Source organism: Pelobates fuscus, chromosome 6 (genome assembly GCF_036172605.1).
Source record: "Pelobates fuscus isolate aPelFus1 chromosome 6, aPelFus1.pri, whole genome shotgun sequence".
Taxonomy (NCBI): Eukaryota; Metazoa; Chordata; class Amphibia; order Anura; family Pelobatidae; genus Pelobates; species Pelobates fuscus.
The window spans coordinates 211,750,610-211,764,532 of record NC_086322.1 but is presented as its reverse complement, the minus strand read 5'-3'; the positions used below and the strand labels follow the sequence as shown (position 1 = coordinate 211,764,532).

Here is a 13,923-nt window from a genome sequence, read left to right as displayed (position 1 = left end):
TGCAAGTGTAATTATTGCAGTTTTTATAAACTGCAATAATTGCCTTGCAGGGTTAACTCCACCTCTAGTGGCTGTCTACTAGACCGCCACTAGAAGGCACTTCCTGCATCATAGCACAGAAAATCTGTGCTAGAGCGTCGCTGGACGTCCTCACGCTGTGTGAGGACCTCCAGCGTTGCTCATTTCCCCATAGGAAAGCATTGAAAAGCATTTTCAATGCTTTCCTATGGGGAGCTCTAATGCGCATGCGCGGCAATGCCGCACATGCGCATTAGGTCTCCCCGGCCGGTGGGTGGGATCAGTCTCGCCCACCGGCCGACGCAATCACAGGGAGGAGCGGCGGTGGAGGAAGAAGCAGCAACATTGGACATCGTCGCTGCCTCAGGTAAGTTACTGAAGGGGTTTTCACCCCTTTAGCAACCGGGGATTGGAGGGTGGGAGGGAGAGGGCACCTGCAGTGCCAGGAAAACGGATTGTTTTCCTGGCACTGGAGTTTCCCTTTAAGTACATTGGCATTCTTATCTTTTCTTATTTGCTTGAAAGATACAGTCAGCACTGTTGTATATTTCTATTAGGAAAAAAAGGACTAATAAGTGAATGGAAGCTGTTGGTGTTTTCCGTTCACTTGCATGAGTAATGCTAGTTAATTCTCCCTGCCACATGACCTGGATGTTGCTATATTGTGCATGAAGGATATTCACATTTGTTTGGGTTTTATGAAAATTATACTAATGTAGGTTTCTAACCACTTTCTTATGGTAGCAGAGAAGCAAAGGCTTTGCAGCAACCAATGATTTTCTTTTAATGTATTGTGGTTATATCAAAGTGGTACAAAGATGACAAAGGGAAACAGTCACTTGTGGAATGCACATGCTGGTTCCCACAGTGATTGACTCACTCTTGGGGGTTTTCACTATTTTTTAGAATATGACAATAATGCATTTCCCCCTATATACCTGCTTGGAGCCCAAGTTCTGTCACTGCTGTGCGCTTAAAGCTCAGGTGACATGCAATTGAGTTTAAATACTAATTTAGTAATAAGGAATCTATATGTGTGTCATTTATTTACCTGTCAGACACGTTTAGTTCAGAAGGAATTACACTTTCTCTCTTACTCCTTTGCTGCAATCTTCTGTGACCCCTGTAATAAAACCGGAATAAAAAAGAAAGACAACCTAAGTTTGTATCATCTCCTCTAAAAGTCTGAGTCTTTTGGGGTAAGGAACCAAAAGTCAACTATCTTAAAGTATAGTTTTATGACTTAATTTAAAACCGCATATTTATTCTTTTAGAAAGACTGTTAAATATTTGGCATTACATTTCTTTTTATAATAGTCAATTGAAGAATTTCTGGCTGAGCTGAAGAACCGGGAACAACCACAATTGGTTTCAGTGCCTCCAAACACCGCTGTGAAATTTTTAATGGCTCGGAAGTTTGATGTTTCCAGAGCAATTGATTTATTTCAAGCATATAGGGTAAGTACAGCACGTGATTTCCTTCATTCAGTTTTTTTTTGGGTTACTTTCTGAATATTGGCTTTGTGTCATTGAGACTTACTGTTTTACTGAAACAGTACATTTTTAATTACCATCTTCTGCTCGGGACTTGCTAATAGATTTTTTTTCCCCTCGTTCTAGTTCCTGGAGGTTTACTTGCATCTTCTACAGTTTAATATGTGGCTGGCATATTTTGTGTGTGTTTGTGGATTGTATGGTTGTTACCAGTTAAGGAGCCATACTGTGTGTAGTAAATCGAAAGAGAACTTTTGCTTTTCAATGCCGCTTATTCTGTTCATTCTGTTAGTTCTACATTGCTGTGTGATGGTATGAAAATGGGTTAAAGTATTGTAATGCAATGTTCTTCATGTGTTGCTAATATGCATTGCTGCTATTTGAACAATCCTGCGTCTAGTACCAAGTGCATTTCCCATTCCGGAGACTATAACTTACTGATCACAAGATTTTAAAGATATTCTAGATAGATAAGAAGTCCGACATTAAAGGCATTGACTGCCAAGAATCTGTCTGAGACATTGGCTATTATAGTAATACATTTTAGAGACTCTTCCTAATGACGTTCATTCGGACATGATATAATAACATACTATTAGTCTGTAGTCCTTTACCCAGCATTTACTGCCGAGACGATTCCCAGAAAACAATCCTTGTGTTACTCAAATGCATTTTGTAACCATGATTAGTTAACTTTTGCACACAGTGGACCCACACCCCGCGCACTCTTCCCTTCTGTCTCTGGGAAAGAGTACAAACAGCATGCATGTGGTAAAATGCCGTGCACAGCCCTGTTAACAAAACTGAGGTTGCAGTCAATAAACATGCAGCAGCTGCATTATGGCTGTAATTCGCTTATTCTGCAACTCTGCTAATCTGATCTGATGATTGGAACTGTGGCTAGGGTGAACTACATAGTGTATGGTGGTACGTCTGAAAAGAGCAAAGGAAATACACATACCTGAAGCCTTTCTTCCCTGATGCTGCATTTTTACTTGCAGATTTGAAGCAACCAGAGGTCAGTTAGATCTAGGTATCCCATGTATGCCTTGTGAGATGCTTTGTAGTGCTAGTTACAGCAAACAGAAGCTCATTGAAGTTCCTGCTGCCATATTTTGCCATAATCGTATGTTTTAAAGATCAAATCAAATTCCAAAGCAACACGAGTATTTATTTTTCTAAAAAAAAGTTACAGTAGCATTTTAAATGTAGGCATCAAGCTAGCTCTATAGGTATAGCTATTAATTGTAAAGGAATTGCATCATGGTGACCAGAAATCCCCCTTCACCAACTTCAATTCACTTAACAGAAAATATTGAAACCCATGCAAGCAATACCATGGCATCACTCAATCACAAAGGGGGAGATTTGTCAAAGTGCTCTACAAAAATTTAAAAGGGGAGCAGTCATTAATGGAATGTGATCGTTTCTACTGGTTTCCATGGTGAGTGCCCTTCTTCTACTACAGAACACTGATAAATCTTCCCAAAATACACTCATGCTTAGTGCATTCTTTTTATAGCTTCTCAAATCCGTTTTAAAATAAACTATCATGCAACCAAATTAAGTCTAGTAAACTTTATATTCACTAGTTTGAGCATTTTTCATTCCACGTCACAAAGGGTACGTAGAAGTTGAGTCACACTGATCGGTTAAAACTCCTATGGCTGAATGTTGTAAAGCCAAATGAGTTCTGAAAACTCACTATCCGCATCCACTTCAGCTGGCATTGAAACAGGAGCTGCTGCTGACCGCAAGTTCTCAACACAGCTCCCAGCGGCTTGCATTGTTATGATGCATCATCGAGTGAACCGGGAAGGAATGATGCTTAGAACCCACCTCCCTGTGGCTGCCTTGTGCCACTGTCTGCCAGAAATGTGGTCCCTCTCTGCATAAGCAAGCAAAAGAGAACCTCTGTAATGTAGAAAGAAAATTAAAAAGGAAAGTGACATGGACAGGGCTTTGGGGGTTTTGAATGGACTCGTGTGAGGAGATGAAGAGAGATAACAATTGGAGGGTTGTGAAAAATGAAGTAAAAATGGTATTGGAATAGGTTGTATATACATTCACACACTTGCACTCCACACAGGTAGATAAACCTATGCACTCACACTGCCACACAAATACAATCCTGATGACAAGTAAAGTTCTGCAATAATGAACAATCCACAAAGTTGCAATGCTTAATGGTGATTTAAGTCGATTTGTACGCTGCAGATCAACAGTTAAGTTACTGGTTAATTTTTATTTTAAGACTTATCGGTATATTTTTATTTATGTATATTTGTATAACAGAACACACGACTAAAGGAAGGGATATACAACATAAATCCTGATGAAGAGCCGTTGCGGTCAGAGCTGCTGAGTGGTAAATTTACCGTTCTGGTAAGTGACACACAAAAAAAAACTTTCCCATGACTTGTTTAAAGGTGGAAATGTCCTTACAAAAGAACTCTAACCTTATTCACAGTGGTAGTTCCTCTTTTCCTCACTCCATTAAACGTACTGTAGCATTTATTGGAATGAGGTTTGCAGTGGAAACTAAGAATTAAAGCTGCTCTGTCACTTTCTGTAGTCTCTGCATATTTTGCAAAGACCCCCCCCCCCCCCCCCCCATGGTGACATTGGTGCTTGCTGTACAGTGACAGTGAAGTTTTTTTTTTTCTGGACTTTCCTTATTCTGTCCTGTGGAGCCACTGCCATGTCCATCCCTGCCTAAGCTCCTTCCCTGCCGGGGGAGACTTAATGTGCATGCACAGCAATGACTAATCTCACATTAGTAGTTCACCCATAGGATAGCATTATAGAATGTTTTCCTATTGCATTTCGGGCGACGCTGGATGTTCTCATGCATGGCGTTGTTTCCCAACGACCCGGAAGGACCTCTAGTGTCCATTTGGTAGACAGCCACTAGAGGTAGAGTTAACCCACAAAGTTAATTGGTGCAGTTTCTTAAAAAACTGCAATGATTACCTTTGCAGGGTTAAGATACCTGGGAATATGCACCCAGACCACTTCAATGAGCTGAAGTGGTTTAGCTGCCTATAGTGTCCCTTTAATAGGTGTGCACACCGTTACCCCTATGACTCTTGCTTAGGTCTGTTTGGGCACACTTGTATGTCTGGGTTAGCTTGTTATACTTTGGAAAATTACAATCTCACTTTTTTATATAAATGGTATTTTTCTCTGGGAGCACACCCTAATGTAATAAACTCTGTATTCAGTATGTTTTCAGTCTAGCACCAATCTACAGAATTTTTTTAAGAACTGGGGTCAGGTTCTAAATTCAGAGAAGCAATATGATTATTTCTTTAACCCCTTAAGGACACGTGACATGTCATGATTCCCTTTTTATTCCAGAAGTTTGGTCCTTAAGGGGTTAAAGGAACACTAGAGTCACCATAACAACTACAGCTTATTGCATTTGTTCTGATGAGTAGAATCATTCCCTTGAGGCATTTTGCAGTAAACACTGTATTTTCAAAGTAAATGCAGTGTTTACATTACAGCCTAGTGATAACTCCACTGGCCACTCCTCTGGTGGCTGCTAGCGGTGCTTCCTGGGGCAGTGCTGCACAGTGAGCAGCACTGCCATTCAGTGTCTTCACCCTCCGCTTGCAGACACTGACCTTTCCAAATAGAGATGCATTGATTCAGTTAATCTCTATGAGGAGATGGTGATTGGCCAGGGCTGTGTTTGACTTATGCTGGCTCTGCTTTTGATCTGCCTTCTTGACAATCTCAGCCAATCCTATAGGGAAGCATTGTGATTGGCTCAGACCACCAATTCTGATGATAACCACAGGCTGATCAGGGTCAGAGGCAGCAGCTGCAGACTTGAATACAAGTAACATTTTAATATGTTCAGGGGGGATTATATGGTGGATTTAACACTAATGGGTCAGGAATAATTTTTTGTGTTCCTGACCCTATAGTGTTCCTTTAATTTCTGTTAATTGCTCCATGTTTAAAAATATGTTTAGCAGAATGTATCTAGCAGTGAACCACACTAAACCAAGTTACAATAGTTTATTAGGTCCCTTTTATTTATTTATTGTCATCCCTTTGTTTCTTAGCACATATTACATTCTGTGGGACAGGCTATCAAAATCTTTGAAGATACACTCCAATACCAAAATACAAAAATGTAGAAATCGCTATTTTGTAGGTAAACCCCCAATGAAATTTAAATATGCATATTTTCTTTCCATTGGGTGTATCTAAAAACAACTTGCAATAGCTGCAGATCTCATATCTGCAGCCTTTGCAAGCTCTCCTTTTCTAACCCCTCCCAGACTTTCCAATCACAGGCTTCTCAGTGCAGATCAATGAGAGGTATTTGAATGCAGGTACTCTGGGCAATTGCTGCCACTTGTTTAGCTCCACTGAGCTAACAAAACCGGGAAGTAACATGACCAGTTGTCTAATTGAAAGCCAGGGGGAGTGTAACAAGGTTAATTTATAAAAGTGCCATTTTCTATAGAAATCTGCACTTTTTGTAAAATGGAAAAATAAGTTACACTTTTCACACACAAAGTGCTTTAGGGGTCTGGAGTGTCCCTTTAAGTTTGCATTTCCTGCCTCTATAATAATGGTCTCTAAAATAGCTTTACAACTGTTTTATTGCAATGTTTTTCCTTTTTCTTTATAATTACAGCCTGGAAGGGATGCAAATGGAGCAGCTTTAGCTTTGTTCACTGCTAGACTACATCGACCGGATGTTACTACTCATAAGGCAGTTCTGCAGGCTATTATCTATCAGCTGGATAAAGCCATTGAGAGGTAATTTATTGATGCTCTTTAAATGTTGAGCAACCAATTACATTCTCTCCTTCCCATCGGAAAAGGAAGCACTGAATTGCTCTTTGGAGAAATGATAAAGCCAGACATGGCTGCTACTGTAATGTTTATAAAATGCTTTATTTAACCCCTTAAGGATGGAGGCAATTGTCCAAGTTCTGAACCAAAGCAACACTTAGAATTTGCGCTATATGTCTGTTAAACCATAATATCCCTCTTACATATTGAGTGCACTCTCACTTATTATATACATCATTGTGTTCAGGAGAAATAGGGCTTTTATTTCACATCAAATATTAATATATGAAACCTAATTTAATATGAATAATATCTAAAAAAACAAAAAAAGTGAGAAATTTAAGAAATTTTATTTTCCAAGTTCTGCATGGCATTTTAACTGTCATAATACTGTTAGCTTTTACTGAAATAAAGTAAACATTTGTGTTCAGCGATGTTTTAGGAATGCAACACTATGCACCATGTCCATGTTTTGTGGTTTTTTTTTTTAAAGTTACAGGGTCAAATATAGGATTTGCCACATTGATTTGCAGGCTCTGTTGCCATGGAGACTGTATGGCAGTCAAGGAATGAAAATTATCCCCATCATGGCAAACCATTTGCAAACACAGACAACCCAGGGTATTCAAAATGGTGTATGTCCAGCCAAAAAAAATAAAATATTTAATAAAACACTTAGAATTAAAAATATATATATATTTTTATTTATACATGTATATTTAAGCATTCATTTTACATCATTATGTGAATTTTATTAAGTAAATATCCGGGTTCTGCCTGACCACTCCAGAGAGTTTAAAAGTAGATTAGTGTTTTTTTTTTTTTGTTTTGTTTTTTTATAGAATATATAGTAAAACAATGCAGACTTAAGAAATTGTGTAATAGAGGGTTTATATCTAAGGGACCATTTTTAGATTTGTTTTGAATTTTCTAATTGACTTTTTTCTACAATGTTACATCTGTTTCACAGCAGTTTGTCTGTGTGTTGTCTACATGGCAAACACATTGGCATGCCTGTCTGAATTGCATGTCTTTGATATATGTACAATGCACTTTTGTCTTCTGTGTCTACATGCTAAATAACAAAATGTGCTTTGTCTGTATTTGTTGAAAATCTTAAAAACTGAATTAAAATAAATATTTGCATTTGCTGCTCTGCTAACCTCTGACTATACCCATATTCCTTTGAAATAAAGCAATTTCATGTCTTTGTATGCATGCATTTTTGCTGTGATATTTTTTCTTTTTTTTTTCCCCAAAAATTTTAAAAGCAATTAGTGAGATGCTTTCATAGTACCGGTATATGTAAACTATACATGTGGTTTCAGGGATAATTTAGTTACTTGCTTGTACAAACATCTTTTTTTTTTCTACTGCTTTTGCTCTATTGAATTATTACAAAGGTTATGATGTAAAGAGTATCATGTACACACTTTCCCAACGTGACAAAGAATTGCATCAGTTTAAAAAAAAAAAAAAGGGCTGCATCTGTAAACCTATCCCCTTGAGCAGACACTTCAAAAAAAGTCAAATTTAAATACTCAGATGAGCACCCATAGCGGTTTACTGAGCTGAGTGTATAATCTGAAGCTGCACATCTGCTAGCTGTCAGACTGTAATGTAGTTACATTCATAGAGGCAGAATTTTAAGAATATATGAGAACGTATTCTAAAAGCTCATTGCTAATTTGTGCCAAAACCTATACTATTCACATAGACTGATTTCTCTCATAATGGCAGTCCCCATATGAAATGCTGGCAAATTCAATCTGCACAAGAGTTAAAGCAAACCTGCGTTATTAATTTGGCCATCTTTAGGCTGTCGGCTAGCTGTAGCCGATTCCCCTCTAGGCAACAGTGAACAAGGTGTCATCACCTAGATTATCATTTTAACTTAACCCCTTAAGGACACATAACATGTGTGACATGTCATGATTCCCTTTTATTCCAGAAGCTTGGTCCTTAAGGGGTTAAGGAGACTCTAAGCAAATGCATTGAAGCAAAACAGAATATGCAAATTTTGGTGCCTCTTCAGAGAGCATATGCCATTTACATACCTGATTGATCCCACCCACAAGGACAGTCCAGTTCGGAAATGCTGTGCATACGTATCCTATAAATTTCTGCTGTACAGCATTTTATGGGATAATTCAAAAGAGAAACAAAATGAAGTATGAGAATCTGGAACAAGTGTTCTAAATTCTGAAGTTATTTATTTTAATGCATGCTATCTAATACAGTAAATGGGTAGATCCGTTTCTACCTTTTATGTCTTTTTTGACTTGGCCTTTCTTTATATTAAGCACATATAATTTGTGGCATTTTATTTTTCTGTATTTTAAGGCTTGCCTGCTATGGCAAGAAAACAATTTAAATGTGTCAATTCCATCACTGTCATACGACTACAGTCTGTATATAGATAACTTAAACTTTAGTGACTATGTAATCAGAAATTCATAATGATTTTCATCTTTTAGGCAAATTTATTAATTCCTGAAGTCTCCAGATATGAGGACGTTAATGAGATTTCTCAGTTCTGTTTCCATCAGATGGGAGCACTCTGCATCTCTATCCTATAAACAGCAGAGTTTTATGCGGTTATATAGTTTATCTGTCACAAGTTGTTTTTATTTGTGCAAAAAATAAATGAAAGTACATTGCCAGTTAATAGCATCTTCTTTCATTGCTTTTTTCATTATGTGTAATTCCATTTTTTGAGCCATCAGAATTTTGGAACAATTCATTTTTTTAAGTTGCTTCCTTAATCAGTTTAAGTGTAACTATAGTGTAAAACATTTTGAAATGCCCCCCATTCCCATCAGTATGGCTATTGTGAGGTACTGTAACTTTTTTATTTTGAATATACATTACTAGACTAATACAGCTGCACAAAACACTAATGCTTTACCATGAATAAACACTCACAGTTGCTTCAGTCTCCTATTTAGGGAGCAATGAAAGAGCATGTACAAGTCGCGTAAGAGTCGGATATCGTGTGTACACCATATAAGAGCTTGTATGATAAGGGGCATGCTATGCTACCACTACAATTTTGCACAGGGAGGATGTAGCATGTAGTTGCTGTAGCTCAAATTAATAGATTGAAGGTAAACCGGAGCAAGGATCTCTGTGTAGCTTCATTTGTGTAAACTTTGTAAGTAGTTGTGGTGCGTGAAGTGTCCATGAAATACGTCTTGACCAATGATAAAACATATGGCAGCTTTGAATTTTAGTTTGCTTAAATTTTTTATTTTTTTATTTTTTTGGTAGTTACTTTGTAATATTCATTCTTTGCTTTTATAATTTTTTTTTTTCTACTAGAGTGGAGACCCAACGAAATGGACTCATATTCATCTATGACATGATAAATTCCACTTACGGAAATTTTGATTATGAGCTGTGCGTCAAGATCCTAAACCTTTTAAAGGTCTGTGTCCTTATATGGATATTTTACGTTTTCTTTAGTTTCTCTTCTGTATTACCGCAAAATTTAACAATCCTTTGCCATCACGTAAGTCTCACAAATAGTTTTAATCCCTTCTGTGTACCAAGCCGTTTCTTGCTATTGTTTCAAGTTCAAAGATCAAAGGAATATTCCATGCACCATGCCCATAGAAGCCCTCGGTAGTGATTATGGCGCCAAGATTGCTGTGGTGCCATCCTATGGCAAGTTGTCAAACTATTACAAATGTTTGTTTGACAAATTACTTGGGTCCTGCCACGCACCGACAGCTACATACTTGACATCCAGTGTTCTATTGCAAAGCCAAATCCTGCATTGATAGACCTTTACAGAGACATCTGGCTTCTCCTGCTAAAGAACACTGGATTCAATGGATGTGGTGCAAGCACCTGACAGAACCCAGGTGAAATGTCAACAAACTAAAGTGGTTTGACATGTTACTGTGGGACAGCACCAGAGCATTCCCAGTGCCATAACCACTACAACAGTCAGTAGTGGTTATATTGATTGTAGGGCTCCTTTAAATAGATTGTATTCCTAAAAAACAGCTCCCCCCTTCCCTTACCCCCTGAGTCAGCTACAATGTCAACAAACCTTAGGAAAGAGAATGGGGGTAACTTATTGTTCTATACCATGTTCCTGCACTCTGCCAAACAGATTTTTTTGCCAGTTGCTACATAACCACCTATGCATACAAAGACTGTGGGTGCAGATAAACTTTATTTTGTAAATATAGATTTCGTCCTTGTTCTAAATTAATGATTTGCTCAACCTTTGTATAGCTTGATCGGAGACTATAAAAGCACGTCATACTACATCTCTGTCATACTCATATTTTTGTCTTTATTTTTTTGTCTGCATCTAAATGTTATGGTAAAGCATGTCCAATTTCGTGTGTCCTATCCTGATCCACAATATAGGGTGTTGATTTTCTAAAATTATTGCTACAGTTTCATAGTTAAATATGGTTTGCATTTCCTGTTTTGTTTTAAAACGTTCTGTCTTATCTAGAAGTGGTGAAGCATTACCTTTCAATGCACTCACAGACTACTTGCTCCATAAACAAACTTCATTTTAATGGTTATCACATATGGTGCCCTTTAAACAAGCAAAAGGTGGAGCATTAAAAAACACAAACCAAGCTTACTAAACATGGGTTAAAATAGTTCAGCTGGAATGTTTTTTTTAATCATGGTTTAAAGAAACACTCCCAACCCCTCAACAATTTCAGCTCATTGAAGTTGTCGTGGGTGCATTAGTGCCAGAGTGCCATATTCTGGTTTCTGAACGTTTCTTTAGTAATACTTTTTTTTATATATTTCAGGCCAATTTAAATTTTCATACAACCCAGCTATAGATAACTTTGAATGTATGGCTAAGTTCATATATAGGTTTAGCTGTGCTATGTGATGTTGCAAAGACGTTTTTCTTGATGACTGAGACACTTTAATATGACTTAATATTGTATTTCCCTGTATATATAATAGGGTGCTTTTCCAGCGCGGCTGAAGTGCGTCTTTATTGTTTCTTCTCCACTCTGGTTCAGAGCTCCATTTGCTGTTTTGCGTCTCTTTGTCAGAGAGAAGTTACGTGAAAGGGTAATGTATTTCTTAATGAAATTTATATAAAGGGGTTAATATCAGGGTTAAGTTTGCTATATGACTTGTCAATCCTGAAATATAAATCCACATCTGAATTCTCTAATAAAACATTTTTCATAGTAGCAAAAGTAAATGTTACATTTTCTTTCAATTTGTTTTTCTCCCGACTGCCCCAATCACAACTGTGGGCATTCACTTTTCAGCATGTATATACTGAAATAGTAAAACAAATGGAATGTAATTTAAAAGACCACTATAGTGCCAGGAAAACATACTAGTTTTCCTGGCACTATAGTGCCCTGAAGGTGCCCCCACCCTCGGGGTCCCCCTCCCGCCGGGCTCTGTGGAGAGTAAAGGGTTAAAACTTACCTTTATTCCAGCGCCGGGCGGGGAGCTCTCCGCCTCCGATCCTCCCTTTCGGCTGAATGCGCATGCGCGGCAAGAGTTGCGCGCGCCTTCAGCCGGTCTCATAGGAAAGCATTTACAATGCTTTCCTATGGACGCTTGCCTGCTCTCACTGTAATTTTCACAGTGAGAATCACGCAAGCGCCTCTAGCGGCTATCAGTGAGACAGCCACTAGAGGATTTGGAGGCTGGATTAACCCTATTATAAACATAGCAGTTTCTCTGAAACTGCTATGTTTATAAAAAAAAAGGGTTAATCCTAGAGCAGTGATGGCGAACCTATGGCACGCATGCCACCGGTGGCACGCCGGGCCTAGGTTCGGCATCACTGCAGAGTAGGCACCTGCCTGCCCTAAATGGCAGACGTCTACTCTGCTTCCGTGTCGGCAGGACCGGAAGCAGGGGGAGGGATCGAGGAAGCAGCTCTCCTGTCCTCCCACGAGCTGTGTGGAGCGTTGCCACGCGTTACAATGGCAACGCTCCAAACAGCATCGCGCGGGAGGACAGGAGAGCTGCAGGCTCCTGTCCTAGATACTTACCACCACCGGACCACCAGGGATGGCTGTGTTTCCCCCCCCCCCCTCCCCTTCACCAAAGGTAAGATGAAGGGGGGAGGGAGGGGGGGAGATTCAGTATGTTTTTAATGTATCAGAGCATCCCTACCCACCCCCCCAACAGAGCATCCCTACCCACCCCCCAACAGAGCACCCCTACCCCCCCCCCCCAACAGAGCACCCCTACCCCCCCCCCCAACAGAGCACCCCTACCCACCCCCCCAACAGAGCACCCCTACCCACCCCCCCAACAGAGCACCCCTACCCACCCCCCCAACAGAGCACCCCTACCCACCCCCCCAACAGAGCACCCCTACCCACCCCCCCAACAGAGCACCCCTACCCACCCTCCCAACAGAGCACCCCTACCCACCCTCCCAACAGAGCACCCCTACCCACCCTCCCAACAGAGCACCCCTACCCACCCTCCCAACAGAGCACCCCTACCCACCCTCCCAACAGAGCACCCCTACCCACCCTCCCAACAGAGCACCCCTACCCACCCCCCCAACAGAGCACCCCTACCCACCCTCCCAACAGAGCACCCCTACCCACCCACCCAACAGAGCACCCCTACCCACCCCCCCAACAGCACACCCCTACCCCCCACACAGCACCCCTACCCCCAAACACACAGCACCCCTACCCCCAAACACACAGCACCCCTACCCCCAAACACACAGCACCCCTACCCCCAAACACACAGCACCCCTACCCCCAAACACACAGCACCCCTACCCCCAAACACACAGCACCCCTACCCCCAAACACACAGCACCCCTACCCCCAAACACACAGCACCCCTACCCCCAAACACACAGCACCCCTACCCCCAAACACACAGCACCCCTACCCCCAAACACACAGCACCCCTACCCCCCAAACACACAGCACCCCTACCCCCCCAAACACACAGCACCCCTACCCCCCCAAACACACAGCACCCCTACCCCCCCACACACACATAGCACCCCTACCCCCCCACACACACATAGCACCCCTACCCCCCCACACACACACAGCACCCCTACCCCCCACACACACACAGCACCCCTACCCCCCCACACACACACAGCACCCCTACCCCCCCCCCACACACAGCACCCCTACCCCCCCCACACACACAGCACCCCTACCCCCCCCACACACACAGCACCCCTACCCCCCCCACACACACAGCACCCCTACCCCCCCCACACACACACAGCACCCCTACCCCCCCCCACACACACAGCACCCCTACCCCCCCCACACACACAGCACCCCTACCCCCCCCACACACAGCACCCCTACCCCCCCCACACACACAGCACCCCTACCCCCCCACACACACAGCACCCCTACCCCCCACACACACACACAGCACCCCTACCCCCCCCACACACACACAGCACCCCTACCCCCCCACACACACACAGCACCCCTACCCCCCCACACACACACAGCACCCCTACCCCCCACACACACACATAGCACCCCTACCCCCCACACACATAGCACCCCTACCCCCACCACACACAGCACCCCTACCCCCCCACACACAGCACCCCCCCACACACAGCACCCCTAC

The 13,923-nt window shown here is 41.6% G+C and overlaps 1 protein-coding gene across 1 annotated transcript in view; it reads left to right on the top strand.

Annotated features, from left to right (window-relative positions):
- Positions 1-13,923, top strand: part of LOC134614676 (tyrosine-protein phosphatase non-receptor type 9-like) — a 44,305-nt gene that overhangs the window by 10,059 nt on the left and 20,323 nt on the right. The window contains exons 2-6 of the mRNA XM_063458709.1: positions 1,336-1,476; positions 3,808-3,897; positions 6,170-6,294; positions 9,652-9,757; positions 11,281-11,391. Coding sequence (XP_063314779.1) covers positions 1,336-1,476; positions 3,808-3,897; positions 6,170-6,294; positions 9,652-9,757; positions 11,281-11,391 — 573 coding nt within the window. The remainder of the gene's footprint in view (positions 1-1,335; positions 1,477-3,807; positions 3,898-6,169; positions 6,295-9,651; positions 9,758-11,280; positions 11,392-13,923) is intronic.